This window comes from Elgaria multicarinata, chromosome 4 (assembly GCF_023053635.1).
Source record: "Elgaria multicarinata webbii isolate HBS135686 ecotype San Diego chromosome 4, rElgMul1.1.pri, whole genome shotgun sequence".
NCBI classification, from domain to species: domain Eukaryota; kingdom Metazoa; phylum Chordata; class Lepidosauria; order Squamata; family Anguidae; genus Elgaria; species Elgaria multicarinata.
In genome coordinates this window covers 110,404,151-110,426,032 of record NC_086174.1, presented here as the reverse complement: position 1 = coordinate 110,426,032, position 21,882 = coordinate 110,404,151, and the positions used below count along the sequence as shown (strand labels likewise).

Below are 21,882 nucleotides of genomic sequence, written 5' to 3'. Positions count from 1 at the left end.
GATTTCCCTATTGCGTAATCGCCACGAGCTGCGATTCATCACCACCTCCAACCCGACTGCCGCGGTGTGTGCGTCTTTTGCTGCCATTTGGCACGAGGGAACGGAGACGCGCCGGGCGCATCCTCCTACGCCCCACCCCCCTTTCTCCTCTTCTCCGTTTTATTTGGTGGCGCTGGGGACTTTCTCTGGCGTTTGGACGGGAGCAACAGCTTGCTTGCTCGCCCGGGAAAGAGCTCTCGCCCTGCCACAGCAAAATGTACTGACAAGCCAAGGGTAGCAGCAGGAGCCTTCAGTATTAGTTCCCCCCCCCCTCTCTCTCTCAACAGTTTCTATAAATCAGGACAGCCGTCTTCTCTTTTCTCCCCGCGTCTCTCCCCTCTCCTTCAAAGCAGTAACTCGCTCTCCTCGTGCCATTTGTGGATGTCTCTGGATCTGGCTGGCAGGCGAAGGCAGGAGAGCGACACTCTGTTGCGTTCTAGCCGAGACCAGACGCCCTCTTCTCATTACTCCAAAGTTTTTACAATAAAAAAAAAAGAAGGCGCCGAGGAGCTGAGACGGCTTCGCAGCCTCTAAGGGAAACAGAAGGCCAACGGCAGTCTTGAAGAGCGGACGCGTGTGAGGGGAGCCGTCGCGTCTTCCCCCCCCCCTCCTCGCTCCCAGCAGCCTCCACACTCCCCGCGGTGGCTTAGCAAGGTGGCCCCCACGGCTCCCCCTGCCCCCTTCCTGCTCGGCGGGAGCTGTGGGGAGAACGCGAGGCGCCTCCAGCTTCAGCTCCTTTTCTCCTGCCTTCTCCTCCTCCTCCTCCTCCTCGTTCTCTCCTCGGCGCCTGGAGGAGGTTGCTCGCCTCCCGCCTCTAGCCAAGCGGGTGCCCGCACCCTCTTCTGCTGCCGCTGCCGCTGCCGCCGCTTTTGCCCCCGCCGTGATGCCATGCCCCGCAGCCACAGCGGAGGAGACGACGAGGGCGGCTCCGCCGGGCTCTGGCTGAAGAGCAGCTCGGCGGGGCGCCACGGCGGCAGCAGCGGCATGAAGGATGTGGAGTCCGGCCGGAGCAGGGTGCTCCTGAATTCGGCGCCCCCGCGAGGGGACGGCTTGCTCCTCTTGGGCACCGGCGCCGGGCTCGGCTTGCGAGAGAGCCGGAGAGGCAAGCGAAGAGGCGCCCGGATGAGCCTGCTCGGGAAGCCGCTCTCCTACAGCAGCAACCCGATCTACCGGCGGAACGCCAAGTACCGGAAGCTGCAAAACTATCTCTACAACGTGCTGGAGAGACCCAGGGGCTGGGCTTTCATCTACCACGCGTTCGTGTGAGTACCGCGGGGTGGCTGGGGCAGCCACGCGCGCGCTTCTTTCAGGTGGTTGTGATCTTGCCACATGGGCGCGGTGGGAGGAGCCCTTACCTGGCAGTCGTGGAGTTGGATCGAATGCACACGAGTGAGACACTGGGTGGTTGGGTGGCAGTGGAGTAGGAGGGGGGGTGCGCTACAGAGTTGCAGTGGCGACGCTCTGAAAGAAGCACCTCTTGGGTTCTGTAGAGAGGGGATGCTGTCTTGGAGTAAAAAGCATCTACCCCGTTGGATGACTTCACAAGCACTGGCTACCGTTTAGGGCGTTTTCACAAACCATGGCACTGAAACGGCTTTGTGCTGTTTGTCCACACGTGTGGATGTAGTCAATGCGAGAGAGCTGTTTAAAGCGAATGATACCCTGGCCTGTTTAGAGTTGACATTCAAATTGCAAACACAAAATATGCGAAAGTATACCCAAAAAAATCCAAGATGATTTAAGTCTGCAGTCATACACTCACTTACCTGTGAATAAGCTCTATTGAAATCAATGGGATTCAAAAGTGAGTGGGCATGTATAGGATTGCACTGTAAAGCTGTAATCCTTTGCTTTTGCCTTTAGAATACAGAGCAAAAAAGGAAAATAGGAAATAAGCCTGTTGAATATAGAGCAGCTTACTTCCAAGTTAAACATGCATATGTCATGTATGGAAGTGTCCTTAGAAAGCCTCCTTGAAACACTTATAATAGTAATAGTAAAAGGACATTCTTACCTTAATGACTATGTATATGGAACTCCCCAGGGTGGAGGGTGGGAAGAGTTCTTTTTGGTTAATTGACATGGATTTCAAGGGTGTGATGTACCAAATGTTATGTAGTTGAAACTATGGGACATATATAGGCGATACTTTGTGCCACTGCCAGCAGCACAGTGGCAAGAAGAATTGAGGGACTGCATTGGAATGTATTAATTAAGGATTGAATGGTGTAGAGTCTCCTTCTGAGAAACATCACTCTCAAGAGGTAAATGTGCAGTAGGAGGGGATTGTAAAGATGATTGTGGCAAGAAATGTCTTAAGCTTTCCCAATAGTACTTTTTTCTTTCTTTCTGGTGTTAAGGCATAGGATGTATTGGCTACCTAGAAACAGGAGGCATGGATGCAACAAATGAGCCCAGTAGGAAGGGAGAAAGAAGAACCTTCATTCTGAAATTATTTAAGAACGGTCCTAGGAAAGCAAATTGTCATAGGAAATTGCAGTGTTTCCTGCAGATTCTACAGAAATGGCTGTAGAATCTATAACTACAAATAGGGGTAGCAAATTTTATACATGTAATTTATGGTTGTTGAGTTGGGTGGGAGGAAAAATGAGTTTTAAACTTTATGTTCTTACTATTATCAATTATTATATACCACTCCTAGTGTGCAGAACGTTTCACAGTTCATATTTCCTTTGTAATAGTAATAATGGGAATTAGATGTAGAGCATCACAAATGCTCAAGGCACCTGACGGTTCAACCACCTTACAGGGTTCAAAACTCCTGTACTGTACTTTTGCAGATGGATGCCTGAGAACTGTAAGAAAAGCACCTAACACCTGTATAGTGCACTTGAACATTCAAGTGTTCAAAGCACTTCACAAGCATTCTCTATTTATAACCTTTGCAACAGCCCTGTAAGGTGAGTATTATTATTCCACACATTGCGGATATAGGAACTGAGGCTGAGATAGAGTAGATTGCCTAAGATCACCATGGCAAGTTCATGGTGGAGACAAGATTCAAAAGAGTGACTTTCTGATTCATAGCTCAGCCTCGTAACTGTTACATTACACTACACCAGCTCTCAGAAAAGTGGCTTGCTAGTCAGTTGGTGGCCAATGTGTGATTTGAACCATGGATTTGCCAGTTCATCATAGCTCCACTCTTGGTTCCATTACATGACTTCTGTGTCTCCATTCAACCAGTTCTATGTTTATTAACACAATAGCCATATCCACCATGATTGCCATTCCACAGAGGGAGAGCTTATATCTGAAAGGAGATTTGAATGTGGCTCAAGGCCAAACATCTGTCCACTGAACCCCACTGGCACCAGTGTTGACATTTTAGTTGGCACATTGCATAGCTACATTTGTTACCATTCCCGGGGAAGTAATACAAAGGGCATAGTTCAAAGCACATTACATCCATTGGTGTCAATGAACGAGAGGCACATGAGCTTAATTTTGACTGGATTGTGGCTAAATGTATTTTCATGGTCTATTGTCAATGGACATAACCAGCCAAATTTAAGCACTTCCAACTCCTGTGATTTTGAACAGAGAAATGTTGGCAAGGATGCTTAGAAGCAGCTGTATCATACACATTGCACAAGAACAATTACACATAAGGCACATGAAATGTGAAGTATTGATGTAACTAATGTCTACCATATTGTTACTTTAATTCCTTTAAATTATAGTACCCGATGCCAGATCTCCAAATAAAGTTCCGACAAAAACATTACTATTCACAGATAACTACCCCCACCCAGCTATGATTAACAAAATATGCAGTATGGTAATTACAAGTTGTACATACTCTTCTGTAACCTTTCTAACCTTTTCCAGAGGCAATGAATGATGTGTGAGATTGTGGTGATTTATCTGTATGTGAATTGTTCTACTATTTCCACAGAAGTCCAAACATCTGGAGCGCAGCAGGTGGGGGAGGGCTGCCTTAATGTTTCTCTAGAACACATAGTAGGATTCTCTTTTTTATGTTTTTATCTCTGTGTGAGAGGGGAGACTTCATCCAGTGCGGAAAGACCTTAGAATGTCTCCTCCAAAGGACTTTTTATGCAGGGACAACTAGGTTGAGATAAAAAAAAATCTTTCTTCAATCTCATTGTCCACCTGACAATTTCTTTAATTAGCCATTCCATCAGTTACCTATAGTTACACAATTTCCCTCATGTTAATCTGCTACCATTTAGGGTGTGTGTGTGTGTTATTCCTCTTGAAGAATCCTCTCATTTTCTCTAGAACTTGTTCTGTTCAAATCTTATCAAATGTAATGATAGCTGGCAGAGGGCAAAGTTGAGTTAACTTTAACACTTTGAATACCCCTTAACCAACCTGACACATGTGAAATAATGGTAGTTAAAGAGTAATGAAATGGCATGTCCCCCCTCCCCCTAGCAGCCTTTCAATGAAAGCTTAAGAGTCAAGTGCAGATTTAATCTGTGCTAGTGACTGGGAGTTAGAAATCAGAAAATAGTAGTTATTTTAGCTTAATGTGAATTGCAAATGGGTGTTTCATCTACTCCAGTGGCAGACAAAGCACTGACAATCTGAAAAATTCATTTAGAAGCCTGATTATGTTTAGGGCATCAATAAAGCTGTTAGTCCATGGGGACAAATCTCAGGAATATGCAAATGAAGTGTATTGCAAGATTTTGTGAAAGCTAATATTTTAATATTTCATTTGGGAATTGATTTTATGAAGTCTGGCTTGGTATCATTTGCAGGGCAGAAAGGGAATATAGGAAAAGCAGAAAAGATCTAATGAAAGAATGATCAGAAGCAAATGTTTTTTCCCTCCCTCAGGCTTTAAATATCTGTGAATGGTTATAGGTTACTATTGCATCTCTACAGGATCCATTCATTCATTTAGTCCTCTGCTTGCTTGTTCACTCACTCTCCTACTACAGTTTTGTCTCCTTGGTAATTTTTAGATATTTTATTCATGATTCCTCAGTGAACTGCATATTAAAGCCAGTAGAAATGTTTGTAGGGGAAATAGGTAGAGTTGAACATGTGGGTTTTCAAGGGGCTTCCCCCCACTTCGGAATTCTTCATTGCAGTCACTTTTGTGTATGGTAATTGCATTTGAGCACACATAATGGGATAGATATTATTTGGAAAGAGGCATTTTAAATATTGAAATGAATGATATGAACAGATGAAAAAGTAAATATACCAAGGCTAGGGGTATAAGTATTAATAGTTCATGATCACTAGATCTGTACACATATCTTAAATGTAATGAAAAGTCAGCAACTATAAGTTAGATATTACTATCTGTTCCTCATATGTTCTTGCAGTGGTCCTTGAAGAACATACTTTATTCCCAAGATGATGAATTCATTAGCTATAATTTTGACTATTATGATGGTTGGAATCCATACACATTGCATATTCTCTAAATTAGTCCCCAATAATGGTAGTAGTTAATAAGAACAACTTTACAGTAATATTTTCACTGTGTAACAAATTAAACTTAAAATAAAAATCCTAATTAATCTTAAGATATTATGGCATTATTCTGCACGAGCTAAACCTATGCAATATAGGCTTGCACAATGTAAGTTCCAGAGAGTTCAGGACCAGCCTTAAGTTTGGGCAAGCTAAGTGCTCTCCATAGACACCGAGTTGAAGGGATCACCAAGGTCAGCTCAGTGTCCTGATTCACATGATTACTGTAGCTTAAAAAAGCTACAGTAGCTTGTTGAAGCTGCAGCACATGCAAACCGGGTCTGTGTTTGTTGAGTATACTGTCTCCAGTGATCTAGGGGGCCAAAAAGCAGGACATGTCTTGAACTATTTTTCTTCAAAGTTCTACAGATTGAATATAACAACACAAAATTGAATTTCTATCAAATAGCTTTAAAATCTGTTTGTTTTTCCATTTCAAAATTTGATGTCTTTTGTTCTAGATAAAATCAGCAGAACGTTGCTTTTCTTTGAGACATGATCACCATGCACTATAAGCATTAGAAATGCTATAAACCAGCATCTCAAATCTGGTGCTGGAGGGGTCATAGCTCAGTGTGATAGAGAACATGTTTGGCATGCAGAAGGTCCCAAGTTCAATCCCCAGCTTCTCCAGGTAGACCAAGGAAAGAATCCTGCCTGAAACCCTGGAGACTTACCTCCAGTCAGTGTCGAACATACTGGGTTAGATGGACAATGATTGGATTAGGTTCCTATGTACCTGTTATCCCCAAGCAGCATGACAATTAGCCACACTCCCTGGGGAGTGATGGGAGTTGTAGTTCAACACATCTGGAGGGTACTAGGTTCAGGAAGATTGTTTTAAAGACTATAAGCACTATAAATAATAAAACAATAACAAAAAGAAAGCTATAAACTGACTGGGGGTTGGGGGAATGAAACAAATAACACTCCTTGTTATTTATCCTAAGGCTACCCCTGACTGAGAGCTCCATCAGACAGGGGGAAATCATGGTTCCCTAATGTTGCTTCTCCACCCCCGGTCCCGACCCACAATACTTCCTCTTTCTTCTTGGAGAAGGAAGAGGAAGTAAACAAAGATGATTTTGTTTTTATTGCATCGCTTTTCCAGCACACAGCAGGAAATGGCGGCACATTCCGTTTCCCCGCAAAAGTCAGATTTTTGAGGGACTATTTTTCATGGGAAGAAGGCAGGAAGGAGCAGGAGGTCTGCGGGAGGCAGATGGTGTCGTCTAAAGGACACGTGAAAAACCGTGAGTGGGCAGTAGTGAGCGTGTGATAAAATGCTCATCTGATGAACCCCTGAATTACTAGGGAATAAGTATGTTTCAGAGTGCAGTCAGAGGACAATTTCATATGCTTTTATGCTGCAATTCCTATCCTACCAATGAAGTCAAGAAAGCTATGCCAGATGTGGTAGTAAGATGAGGATTATGAGAAAATTGCCTTTAGTATCACAGCATTTGTATACTTTTGTTGCCTTTTATTACTGACGTCAATATAGTTTTTCCATTCATTTTTCAGCCAATAGTTACAATTGAATTTTGCACATATTTTATCCCTTTGTGGAATATTATGTTACTGATGCAGACATCCAACTGCTGTGGATGGGCATTTTAAAAGTAGGACATGGAATGAATATATGTGAAGAAATAAACTTATATCAAGTTTCATGCATGTACAGATTTAACTGAAATGACCAATACTATCATGAGATACTTACTGGCAATTTAGAATAGGATGCAACTTTTGGAAGTTGGTAGTAATACCCCCTTTAAAGTGAATATTTTAAAATATTTCTAGACTTTTCAGTTCAACTTTATGCAAATGTTTGCTGCCATATGTCATGATTGTATTGAAATACAATACTCCAGAAACCACATGGTGATGTACCACCATTAAAATAAATTGGAGTTTTGCCGTTTACCTATGGGACGCCCTGTGGGGTATGGGTGTGTGTGGGTGTGGGTGTGACAAGTCAGATTACACATGATAAATATCAAGGATAATGTAACAAATGTTTTTGTAAAAATAATGTACTTGACATTTGTTCAAAAGGTCTAGTGCAGTTGAAGAGCCTTTTGCCAAGATAATTTTTCGGCATGTAGAATAATTGAAAGGTCGATTTCTGAATATTTCACCAGTCATTTTATTATCAGTCATTTTATTTATTTATTTATTTATTTATTGTTATGGTTTGTGACCATGCAGTTTGAAGAAATGGTAAATTGATTACAGTTTAATTTATTTGGTCATTCCTAATTTACATGCAGCTGAGAAAAAATGTAGGATAAAATTCAGTAGCAGTTCCTTTGGTTTGGGTTTTAATGAGCCAATGTGCTTTCCTTTGAATAACTGTTTCAGTTGATCATACTGAAGAAAGGCACAGCATTGTATCCCGCCATGTTTCATGCACATTGGTTCCTTGAAAATCAGTGGCATTTATGCATGAATAGCTGTGTACAGCAGGGTTTAAGCTATGAAGCTCAAAAAAAAAAAAATCAAGCACTTGCGTAGCCCAATGTTGTGCATAGTTCCTTAGAATTAAGTTATTTTACAGATAAGTATGCATAGGATTGCAGTCTTAAATATGACCTTTTCCCATTCACTTCAATAGAATTAAAGCATGTTTATTTTTTCTACATCAGACCCAGGTTATCTTGTCTTGTGCAAACTGAAGCGATGCCTCAAGTTTTGCATTGTTTATAATAGTACTTACCTATCAAAGAACATCTGCAATGTGGCCAGTGAGGTCCATCAGAAATTACGTTATTTAGTAAACAAATGTCAAGGAAAAGTAAAATGTTTCTGTATATTACTGCTTTTCTTTGATTTTCTTTAAATTAGGCACTGCAATGTGGCTAATGAGGTTAACTAGAGATTACATTACATAGTAAACAAATACAGTGGGGAAAAGTAAAATGTTTCTGTTAATTATTGCTTTTCTTTAAGTTAGTTATGGCTAAAACCATCAGCAGCATCCAGCAAAGTTAAGAACTTTGAAGTCCTGTTGGTTACAATGAAAGCAATTTGAGCAAGTACTTCTCTCTTTCCTTGAGATAAATTGCACACACGCATGGGTCCTTTTATAGCAAGGCTGGAATCCTATATCCATTTATCTGGTAGTAAGCCCATTGAACTAAATGAGAATTGTATATGTATAGGATTGCACGGTTATGGTGCCTATGATTATTCACCAAGGTCACATGTGGCTCCTAAGCAGTTCAAGGCAAATTACTGGAAACGGGGTAGGATGGAGTGGGGGTAAATTTTCTGTCCATCTTTGAGAACTACAAACTCAATCACAGCTTTTAAAACTCAGCTAAAAACTTTTCTTTTCCCTATAGCTTTTAAATATTGAGTTTGTTCTGACCCTATACTGTCAGCTTCACCCTACCCGGTGCCTGTTTACACTTCCCTGTGCCTGTTTGCATTCTCTTTCCCTCCTTATTGTTTACTACAACTTTATTAGATTGTAAGCCTATGCGGCAGGGTCTTGCTATTCACTGTGTAATCTGTACAACACCATGTACATTGATGGTGCTATATAAATAAATAAATAAATAAATAAATAAATAAATAAATAAAGTTGAAGCTTATGGCGTTTTGAAGGCATAGAATTGTTGACCTGTAGATGGATGGGAAGTCTATTTTGTACTTGCTAAATTATTATATATTCACCTGCTACTTACCTTGAGAATTCTTCCTCAAACTGGCACTGAAGTTGTCAGTGGGAACAGCAGCTAAAACAGTTAGCATTTCATGGTGGCAAAATATGAAGACTAGGTGGAAGAGGGAAGGGAGAGGAAAAAGGGAAGCAGAGTTGAAAGAGAGACAAGACAGAATTAGGCATTAGCTCTACATGTCTCGACTGATGCACTGTGTTTTGGGCTGTGTATCTCACTAAGAAATTAAGTAATGGTAGGGTATTGTCGAAGACAAATAAAATATTTTCTTTTGTACATTCTGAAACTGTTCATGCAGGAGATTTCGTAGGCATATAATTAGCAGATCACCTAATAAAAATACAATCACATACATAAGTGTTTACTGGACTTGTACTGTGGTCATTGCCGATATTCTGAACTTAAATATTTCTAAAGGATTTTAAATTCTGCTATATTATTATCACATACAGTAGATGCCAAGAAAAGAGGATTTTTGCTACTACTAGTTGAGAGTGTGATTCAAATATGATCCAAGCTGAAAATAGTTTTGACAATATTAAATCTGTTAAAATATAAATTTCTAGATTGAGTGAATTCATGACACAGCAACAGCACTGTAAACAATGAAGACTGCCAGCTACCTTTAGATAATTGCCTGCATAGAATGAGTGCCAGCTTTAATTCTTAATTGCAAATGGCCATTTTGGCAACTGGCAGTTCCAATATACTATATTTTTTCCTGAGCAAAGTCATATGAATATTTTTTTTCATATGAATATTCTTGAAATGCTGTTGTAGTATATACAGATGTACCCACTTGTTCCAATACATATCTGCTTCTGTCAGTCTTTGAAAAAAGTTGCCATTCTGTGTTGTTGTTAACTAGTTAATTTTAATTAGAAGCTTCATTACATGAAAATTTGGCAAGGTGCATCCTCTGCTATGAAGTTGTTGAAATATATTCAGATAGTTTGATTTTTATGGAATCAAAGTGTTAAATTCTGAGTACAATGAGCAGAAGGAATCTCAAAGAAGAGGCCTCCCTCCTGCATCCCCCAACAGTATTTTCAGAGTGATGGAGGAACTTCCTGAAAAACGTGGGAGAGGTATGGTAGACTGCTCAGTGGAGGGGAAACTGGCCAAAACTGGGGATAGGAAGTTTGCATGATAGTCCCACAGTTCTCCAGAAATATTTTTTTTTATGTAGGAGTTTGCATGGAGAAGGGTGGATAGAAATGACCCCTTCCATGATCTTCCTTCTACTCGCTGTTATCAGGATGCAACACAAAGTTCATTTCTTGGTATACCACATTTAACTTTGACAATATTTTAATAAATTGTGGCATGCAATTAGAGAATTATATCTGTACATATGTTGTGCCCCATATGTCTCACATTGTAATGGGTCAGGACATAGACTGGAGTCTATTAGGGAGGTGCATTTTGTAAAACTACAACAAAAACTATTGTCCAACACATAATGGTGTCATTTCACTAGTGCAAGGCTTCTACTGCTTGCAGACCCCATTTTCATCTTTGCTCAAGTGTCAAATCTAGTTCTTCAATTCCACTTGTGCAAGCCATTCTACAAACTGCTGCAGAAGGCATTTCACAAGGTGTTCCTCCTCAAGCTGTTAAACAAGGCACTTCACGAGCTGTTCATTAACCTAGGTGTTACTTGTGCAAATTCTTGTTGTTAAGCTAGGGTTATAAATACAACACCAACTCTTTTAATTTTTCCCATTAGCGTAATGTTGGATACCCTGAGAAAGTAAATAAGCAGTTCAACTAAACTGAGAGAAAAAGAACCCAGCCCAATTTGTCTTTCAAAATGTATGGGGAAATTCTTCTTAATTGCAAGAAGTTGTTGGCGTTTAATCGTTTTGTGTGGCAACTGAAACAAAAAGGTGGCTTAACTCTCCATCCTTTCATGGAACAGCACATGCACAATCTTCCTCTATTTGAAAATGTGTCTTAGCTCATGAATAGTATTGGTATGCAACTTTTTTTTAAATAGTTGCTTGAATGATACTCGCAGACAATAGTTTCATCCACACTGGCAGTCTTCATGTAAGCAAGGAAAACCATGTAAAACATATTGAACAGATCCAACCTTATTTTCTGTGGATGTTTAAACTAAATGTTACTGCACCTATTTAGCTGTGCATATTTTGCCCTCCATCTTTATTTTAATTTTTGCTTTGAACTACCCCTGAAACCCTGTTTAGAGAGAACTTTGAACTGTGAAAACTCCCTATTGTTATAGATCATGGTTGCACAAATATTGCATATTCAAGGGACCACATGGATTTATCTACCTCACTCCAACCTGATAAACAAAAACACTGGTTAAGGGGCAGAAGTTTCATAAGGTAAATATCATGCTCCCTTCTGCTGCTCAGCATGTATTTTTGTTCTTTTTCAGGATAAGGAGTTATGGAATGAATAGATTATGATGTAACAACCTTTATGAATTCAGACAAGTAAACAGATGGCTCTAGTGTACATAGCAGGAACTTTTAAATAGGCCTAAGATGTACCAAACTGAAGAGGTCTTTCTTTCAGTTCACTTTGAAAAATCTTGCTTACAACTCTTTGATGCTGGACCAGGATGGACTTAGCCCCTGGAGTGGCCCACAGAAGGGCTACCAGAACCGGGCACATTCCTGCAGGTGGGCTTCCCATCTCTCTGCCCGTGTAGGCTCCATTGGGCATAGAATTTAGCATCAGTCCATATCAGCATTAGGGCTTCTGCTTAATAAGATCCAAGAGCTGGAAAAATCTATGTAAGAAATATTTTCTTCAGTAATCAAAATCAGTATAAGACAGCACAGTATGACACACAGCACTGTTATTGTCTTGTCTTGACATCAGGGTTATGCTTGCATCAAAACAATGGTGGGCTGGTTTTTTTTTAACGTTAACAGTGCACTCCTACCCATGTCTGTTTGGAAGTAAGCCCCATTGAGTTCAATGGATTTACTCCCAGGTAAGTGTGTCTAGGATTTTTGAATAAGTATTTTTTCACTTTTAATGTTTTAATGTAAAATGTACCATCTAAATATTTTTCTAAAGAAGTAGAGATGCAGGGTGAATTTATGTGGTCTGTATTGCATGAGATTGGCTGAATGCTATATAACTTAAACATCCAATCTTTCATTAATATTGAGTTTCTGCTGTTTTACTCTAGTTGTCCCCAAAGCATATCTATGATCACCAGTGAGTTTATTTCTTTAAAGTGCAATCTTATACATGTCTCCTAAGAAATTACCTTACTCCCATGTAACTGGGTAAAGGATTATAACCTAGTAATCTTGTATTCTTACGTGTGCTCTTTTTTGCTGCCTGCATTTTTAACTTTATTTCCAAAAAATAAAATAATAATTAAGTGAGAGGGGAGAATATGCTTCTTTTAGTTTTAGCTATAAATAATGCATCATGATTAGGATATCATGGAATATTTTGTATGACAATGTATCATGAGATTTCTTATATGGTAGGCAGGGGGAATGAATATTTAACATGAGAAATGAGAGTACAACAGTCAAAAAAGACTTACAATGTTTTATTTAATGGTTATTGCTCACTTCGTTCCGTTATCTTCACGTTATAAGAGAGATCTGGGAAACAGAGCTAATAAAAGCTTAACAAAGCATTAAAATGTAAAATTCAAGTTTGACATCATCACAATCAATCTTTTTCTCCCTAATGCATTACTTCAATACTCCATTGCTCTTGTTTTGAAGCTAAAGGTATCATCATGCACTGGAAGAAAGAGTCGCATTTTTCTCAGTGTAATTTAGTATTAACTTTCATCCAAAATTCTTCTTAATAAAATTAGCACATAAAAAGGCATGAGGAATGTTTTTGTTTTGTAAAACAAAGGGCCTGAATGTATTGTCAAAAATTGCCTTCTTGATATATTTTTATGATATGGTACTAATGTGAGACAAAAAACGAACACTTCATACTTAATTTTAAATACTTTCCGGCAGCTTATCTTTTCTACTGCATCCCTTGGGGCTAATTTTCCCTTTTCACAGCATTTAAATGAGAGTTTTGCTTTTTGGTTTAATAGGTACAGGAGGACCCTGCGTGTTCTGTCCATGTAAACCAGCTGAACTTGTCTTTTAGATGGATAGTGATTGAATGAGGAAAACTGTATTAGAACTAGATCTTAATACCAGCATATAAACCCATTTATTAAAAACACACACCTGTGGATTGTAAAGAAGAGGATCCTGCCCTCCTCTTGTCCTCTGAATGTAAGCTTCCAAGCCCAATGGAATAAGCTCTAGGGAAAGCAGCTGCACTCCGGAAGTGTCCAACTTAGGCAGGGGGACTCTAGCAAGTCTCCTATGAGTAGGAAAAAAATGGATTCAGAAGGAAGCCAGAAGCTCCAAGTCCAAACCCTCTATTTTCTTTTACAGTGAGAGGAGGGACCCTCTTGCAGCTGAAGTAATCCTGAGGGTGGTGCAACTGGGTTTGGGTCATCCTCATTTCCTTGCCTTCTCCCCCTGCTTGCCTCCCCCTTCCCTCCCTCTTCACTCACTCAACCCTCTCCCATTCACCACCACCTCCTCCTCCTCCTCCTCCCCCCAGAATAGTTGGCCTGTGCAGAAAACTCAGCATCTTTTTGTAGGAGAGGCTATTGTACTTGAAGATCAAGTCCAACAACTCCCAACAGTCATTTGAGCTTTCAGGAGATAATTTATTTTATTTATTTAATTACATTTATATACCGCCCCACAGCCGAAGCTCTCTGGGCGGTTTACAACAATTTCTGGGCGGTTTACAACAATTTCTGGGCGGTTTACAACAATTACAGCCAAGGGCTTCTACTTGCTTGGCAGCTAAGGAACACACATGCAGTCCATAAACTCTAGCAGTTTGGAGGCTTGTTGGGGTGGGGGAAGCATTTTGATACACCTCTTAGGAATCCCCCTTTCCTTTCCTCCTGCCTTCTCACTTGCTTGGTTTGGATGTAGTTGAGAAATAGTGGAGTGCTTTTTAAAAACAACAACAACAGAACAATTAACCACTTATCATCCCTGTGAGCAATTAAAAAAACCAATAGACTTTGTAGCCTTATATACACAGGACTTTGAGATATTATGTCTGAATGTTTACCTAGTTGGAAACACCATTGGAATGGAACTCCATGCAATTGCTGCATGTTTAAAATGTCTGAAAAACTGTCAAGTATGAATAAAAGATGGGCACTATCCAGCCAGTAGCTGAGCTGTCTAGTTCAGCATGTCCTTATTTTTTTGTATTTGTTAGTTGTCACATAATCTAGGTTATCTGTGCGACATAGAATTGATCCGTTTAAAACAATTTTAAACAGAAATCTATACAACACAATGAGAATGAACTTTAAAGTGTTTTATGTTGGCTGGATTGTGTCCAGTGAGTTTATAGAGGCACATGGGATGCTTGGTTCTTGCAGTGCCAGATAACGTGTGAGCCTCAGAATAGTCATATACACTCTAGTTTTCACCATATTTATTTCTGACATTTATATCTTACCTTTCTTCCACCATGAAACTCAAGGTGATGTACACAGAGTTTCCATTCAGCTCCCCATTCAGGAACTGAACAGACCCTGACAGACCTGCTGAGTTTTAGCAAGGTTGTTGTATCATATGCCTTCTGACCATACTGTGTATTTTATTAATAATACTATCCTGCATGCTTAGACTAGAAGACATGCATCAATTTGTAAATGAATATTGTTTCTAAGTGATTCGGTATTATTTACAACTTAATACTAGTAGCATTATAGTGCAATCAGTATTTTGGTGCTACAGGCTAAGTTACTACGAGCTTAGAATTAACCATCTTTCCACAATGAATCAGTAGTGTCCAAAAAATTTCAGAACGCCTGCGCTTTCCTTTGTAGCTATTGATTTGTTTTGTTCTTATTAAGTAAGAAAACAAAATCCTTGTGCTTTGTAAAGTACAATTAAAAACCAGATGGCACTTATATAGAGTCATGATTCATGTATTCATCTCATTAGGAATGAAAAGACCAACTTGCCTATACCTGTCTCTTTTTATTGATGCAGGGTACTTCTTTTCACCTTGGCTTCCATCCTTTCCTTGGCACACCCAGTCTTTCAGTTTTGAGTTGTATAAAATATGAAGAAACCCCATCAACTTAGAAATGCATATTAGACTAGGTGTATCCTACCTGGAGGAGGAATATTAATTACACATGCTTGACCTGAAGCTCCTATCAGTAGAGTCCAAACATAGGTACTACATCATTTTCTAGCTCTTTATGGATCTGTACAGCTCTAGTCTCCAGTCTTGAGCTAATATCATTTGTATTAATTGTGACTGAGAACAGCTAAAGTTATTCTCTGAGTCAAATACCAATTTGATTAATATGTAATTGGGAATTCTTACATAATGCATACAGTGTACCAAATATGCTATTTTGAAAAAGGGCAGGGCAGTAATTAAAAATCAATGACTGGGAGAATTAGAAAATGTCTTGAGGTTTTTTGAGGCACCATCCAGGTTCACTTTTTCCCTGCCCCTAAAGATGATTGCTGAGCACACAGGTGCCTGTGGTACAGGTAGGCTACCTTATTGGGGCATGGCTGCTGACTGGACTGCAGGTACCTGGGCCTTCCCTTTTTCTTAAACATTACTTTTTCTTCTTCTATAATTTGGGGGAGACAGGAGAATAGAGGCATTCTGGATCAGGCTGTAAAGACAGAGGCAGTCTGTCTCTGATATAAATTGGGATTTTATTTCGGGGGGGCTGGGTTAGGCAGAAAAAAAATGGAAAATGCATTTTTGGGAGTGGAAATGGGGAATCTGGTGGGAAATCAATTTTTGTAAGGGGAAATGATTTGAGAGGAACTGACAGGGAAATTAATGACTTGGGGGAATGAATACAAGGGGAAATGAATTGTGGAGAGAATCTAGGAAGGAAACATGTTTTTGGAGGAAATAAACTAAAGGAATGGTGAATTTTCAGAGAGAGCTGAGATTAAGTTGGGGTGGAATTAATTGATTTGGAGGATTGGGCTTCTGAACGCACATCTGTTTGTACTCAGTTTGTGGCCTTAGGCAAGTCACTTGTCTCTCAGGCTCTCTTATTTAATTTCTGTAAAATGGATAGGGCAAAGCAGATGTGTTGTAGAGGGCTTCAGTGTTTGTGGCTCAAAGCTTACTTCAATTGTTGGCTTTGTGCTAGGTACTAGTCTCCATCTGCTCCAGTAGTCTGTTTCCAGTGGTCATAAGCAAGGTGGATTTGATTTAAATCAATTTGATTTAATTGATTAAATCAATTTGATTTAAATCATGATTTAAATCACGATTTAAATCACTACTCAGAAAGACTTGATTTAATCATGTGACTTCCCCCCCCACACCAAAGTGCACTCTTCCTCACTATATTTTACACAACTCAAGAGTTACCAAAGACTCAGTCTCTTTGCAACACAGATGATGGTATCATAAAGACACTGTATCAGATAGAGTACTATGGGGTGGAAGTTGTTATGCTTGAAATTAGATTACGTTTCCACAAATAAATGTTTCTTTTGTTTAGTAATTCTTTATTTGTCCTAGGATTGCTGAGAACCATTAGAGTTTGATATACAACAGAAGAGTATTATGTCCAACCTAGAATTTTATATCAAAATTAAAGGTAGACATGGGGTGTTAGAAAGCACCTAGCAAGAACAGTTTGTATAAGTTCACATAAATTCCACATTTTTGTGGACACTTAGGAACCCCTACTCATCTGGGTGCAAAGGAAGAGAGGATGTCCAAACTACCTGAGTCCAAACTAAAATATGATTTTCCCATGCTGCCATCATAAGCGAACAGGCAACCTGATCTTATACGTGTTAATCCAGAGTAAGTCACAGTCTTATGGATTTCAGCCATAACTAGCAACTGAATTTCCACAGAAATCAATGGGAATTACTCTCAACTACATGTGTCTACCATCTAATTTTACTCATGGGTCATTCAAGAGCGGTTCTGAAAGTGAAAAGCAGATGGGCCCGGTACAACATTTGGTTACATTCTGAAGAACATAATGCTTTAGCTGAAGTACTCTCTATTATTAAAAAAGAGGCACTGCATTTGTATAATATTATATGCTTATTCATGTTGTAAAATCATGCTACCACAAATGATATTGTAACATGATAGTTTCTTCCAGGAAAACCTTAACATTATCTTTTTACCTCTAAAGAAAAACCTATCTTTCCTTGAATTAAATCAACATTTGGCAAATTCCCATAATGACTGACAGAATACACTTAGACATGTTTTATATAATATTTGTTGAAAGAAAATACACAGTCTGAGAATAATAATAATAGTAGGCATTCTCAGGCACCTAAAATAGTTTAGCAGGTGTTTTATATGGATATATGCGTTTTAAAGATTAGTTGGAAACTGATAGGGAACCAAATATCTATTTTTTATGAAGGCAAGTCATTCAATATGGCAATTAACTATAATGCATATAGAGTTGTAGTTTCTCAAGGACTCTAGCATCAAAGTAAGTTGAGTGATATACTACCAATTACCCTGTCAGTTTATTATACAGCATCTCATAAGAACATAAGAAGAGCCATGCTGAATCAGAGTAAAGAACTACCTAGTCTAGCATTCCGTTCACACAGTGGCCAACTGGCAGGCCTATCCAGTGGAATTTTAGAATGTTTATAGGATGTTTTAAGGATATTTTAATCATATATATACTATATTTTAATCAGTTTTTATGAGTTTTATTCGCTGTTGTTCCCCGCCTTGATCCAAGTGGAGGGGCTGGTAAGAAATAAATTATTATTATTATTATTATTATTATTATTATTATTATTATTATTATTATCCAGCTGCCTGTTGGAAACCCATAAATAGGACATGAATGCAATAGCACCCTCCCGTTCATGCTCCCCAGTAAGGGGAACATACATAGGCATACTGCCTCTGATACTGAAGATAGCACAGAGCCATCAGGACTAATGGCCACTGTTAGTCTTAGCTTCCATGAATTTGTCCAATCCCCTTTTAAAGTCATCCAGATTGGTGGTCATCACTACATTTTATAGTAGCAAATTCCATAGTGTTGTGTAAAGTACTTCCTTTTATTTGTCTTGAATCTCCCACCAATCAACTTCATTGGATTACCCAGGTTCTAGTATTATGAGAGAGGGGGGAAATGAGCCCCTATCCACTTTCTGTACACCTTGCATAATTTTGTATGACTCTTATCATTTCTTCCCACACTTGCCTTTTTTTTCCTTTAAAGCGAAACAGTCTCAGATGTTGTAACCTTCCCTCAAAGGGAAGTTGTGCCAGCCTCTTGTTCATTGTAGTTGCCCTTTTCTGCAACTTTTTCAACTCTACAACATCCTTTTAGGTGCATTGTCCAGAACTGTACACAGTATTCCTAGAGTGGCCAGACTATAGATTTGTATAAGGCCAGTATGATATTGGCAGTTTTATTTTCAATTTGTTTCTTAATTATGCCTAACATGGAATTTGCCTTTTCTACAGCAGCCACAACTCTAGGTTGACATTTTCATCAAGCTGAAAACATCCATCACAACCCCAAGATCTCTTTCTTGGTCAGTTATGACTAGCTCAGATCCCATCAGCTTACATGTGAAGTTAGGATTTTCTGCCCCCAATATGCATCACTTTACATTTGCTTACATTGAAACACATTTGTTATTTTGATGCCCATTCTCCCAGTTTGGAGAGATCCTTTTGGAGCTCTTCACAATGCCTTTTTGTTTTAACTACCCTAAAAAAATTGATGTCACTCACTGCTCACTCATAATTACGGATCATTTATGAACAAGTTGAAAAGCATTGGTACCCGGATCCTGTTGGACCCCACTGTTCACACAATTTTGTCCATAGTGACTGGTAGTGACTTTCCAGGACCCCAGGAAGGGTTCTTTCTGAGCTCTACCTATCTGGAGATGCTGGAAATGGAATCATTATTATTATTATTATTATTATTATTATTATTATTATTATTATTTATTTATTTATTTATATAGCACCATCAATGTACATGGTGCTGTACAGATAACACAGTAAATAGCAAGACCCTGCCGCATAGGCTTACAATCTAATAAGTTGTAGTAAACAATAAAGAGGGAAGGAGAATGCAAACAGGCACAGGGAAGTGTAAACAGGCACCGGGTAGGGAGAAGCTAACAGTATAGAGTCAGAACAAACTCAACATTTGAAGGCTATAGGGAAAAGAAAAGTTTTTAGCTGAGTTTTAAAAGCAGTGATTGAGTTTGTAGTTCTCAAGTGTTCTGGAAGAGCGTTCCAGGCGTAAGGGGCAGCAGAAGAAAAAGGACGAAGCCGAGTGGCAGGCGAGAAGCATGGCATCAGAGGAGCGGAGAGCACGAGCGGGGCGATAGTGTGAGATGAGAGAGGAGAGATAGGCAGGAGCTAGACCGTGAAGAGCTTTGAAGGTCAGCAGGAGAAGTTTATATTGGATTCTGGAGTGAATTGGAAGCCAATGAAGAGATTTCAGAAGTGGAGTGACATGGTCAGAGCGGCGGGCCAAGAAGATGATCTTAGCGGCAGAGTGGTGGACAGAGACCAGCGGACTGATGTGAGACGAGGGAAGGCCAGAGAGAAGAAGGTTGCAGTAGTCCAACCGAGAGATAACCAGTGCGTCTATAACAAGTCTCCATGCAGATTCTATATCTTTACATAGACCATGTACTAAATAAAATAATAATAATAATAGCCCTTGCTGATACTTATGATTCCTTGATGTATTATAACATCCCTACCATATCAGCAGGGGCATTTGGTGTCTCCCCAAAGTAATGATTCTAGTATGATTCAAGTCTCGCCCAGCCTACCAAGTCCACCATACCTTCCCTTAGATCTACCCACCAAAAGTTCTTTCTGATTGTTCCACCCCAGTTCTACCCATGTAAGTCCCTCTTACCAACTACAGTGTCTCCAGGATAAGATACTGTATAAGAACAACAGGGGAACAGTGTCACCCTCATGCATTTGACTTATGACCAGGGTGGATAAAAATCAATGTGGTTTTTTTTTAAAAAAAATTAAAAATCAGATTTTTTTGATTTAAATAAGTTTTTTTTTAATAAAATGCTTTTTGAGGAAAAATTTATCTAAAGATATTCTATTTAAGATACATTATAGTCCAAAGGTTATTAGTTTTTAATTATGTAGCATGAGACTGTTTATATTTTTTGGTAAATGAATTCCATTAATTCATTCCCAATGTCATGCTCTTCCAGAGGTTTCTGTAAGATTATTTTTCTCCTTCCAATAAAGTACAGCAGAAAAGTTATCCAAATATGAATGATTAACCTATTAAACTGGAGATAGTTCACCTCGCAATAATTTCATAATTATCTATCTGTGATGTGTTTCTAATAGTATAACCAAATCAGTATTTTTTTATATAACTGTAAAACTAATCTGAAAAGTTGCTATTCTGAAAATGAAACCTTCATCTGGTTGTAAATATTAAGATTATACCAACAAGAATGTTTCTTAGATCAGGAGTGCTTCCAGATGGAAGGCTCCTAGCGCTACTAGTCAAAAGGCATTCTGCACCTATTCTGGCTTTTTTCATTAATTTTTTTTTCCTGGTAAGAAACAAAGACTGAAGTAGTGTTGGGAAAACATGGAGGGGGGTGACAGATGGAAAATGATATTACCTGGACTCCCCAGTAAAATTCTGTGTTTCAAACAGAGCAATTGCAGAATAAATGGTTTGTCTGGAAGCATCCAATCTGGCAAAACTAAAAGCCTATACTGCTCAGCTTGGCAGAGCTTGTCCTCAGTTGGTGTATCCATAAAACTGTGAATGAACACAGGAAATAGCCGAGACTCCTCATGAAGAGTCCTTTGAAGGCTGAGTTACTTTATTATTTATTTATTTCACCAAAGTTCCTTGGTAAGTGTACAGATGAATTAAAAATACCAAACACAAAAATAACTGCATCCAGATGAGGCTTTTACTGTGCGACCACACTGCTTCTTTCCCAAGGGAATTTGGTGGTGGTGGTGGTGGTGGTGGGTCCAGACATAATCATCTTCAGTTCGTAGTCCTCCTTTGTTTTCCCACCACTTCTTCTGTCTTTTTTCTTACCAGAATATATCTGTTAAGGAAGAAAAGATGGAATAGCTGCACAGTGCCTTTTGATTGTTAGAACGTCTGGAAGCACCCCTAAACAATGCACCACATAATACAGCCAAAGTAAAATCAGCAACAATAATAAAACAGGTTTGTACATCATGCTAAGCCACCTTGTGAATAAGCCATGGTGGGTGCAAATTTAAGGGCTGGGAAGTAAATGGCAGGGAAATTTGCACACCTGCATTAACTTCTCCATTACTGCAGGTGTGCAAATTTCTCCTCCATTTATTTCCCAGTCATTAAATCTGTGTACATTTCCCTTCCATTTACCTTTTTAAATAAGTATCATCTCTAAAATTTTAGAGTATCATCTCTAAAATATGCGCAAGTAAACTTGACAGTTTTAAAAAAAACCTTAGAGGGTAGCAGAATGGGACGGAACAAATGGGGCACCTGCATCAGCATCCATTATAAATGGATACTGATGTTTTTATACTGTTGTTTTTATGTTTCTGATGGTTTTTAAATTTTGTGTACTTTTTAATGTTTACTGTTTTAACTTGTGAACCG

At 39.2% G+C, this 21,882-nt stretch overlaps 1 protein-coding gene across 5 annotated transcripts in view; it reads left to right on the top strand.

Moving 5' to 3' along the window:
• Positions 1–927: 927 nt before the first annotated feature.
• The window catches only part of KCNQ5 (potassium voltage-gated channel subfamily Q member 5), a 322,595-nt gene continuing 301,640 nt past the window's right edge, over positions 928–21,882 (top strand). For all 5 annotated transcript variants that reach the window (XM_063125807.1, XM_063125805.1, XM_063125808.1 and 2 more), the window contains exon 1: positions 928–1,301. In XM_063125807.1, coding sequence (XP_062981877.1) covers positions 928–1,301 — 374 coding nt within the window. The remainder of the gene's footprint in view (positions 1,302–21,882) is intronic.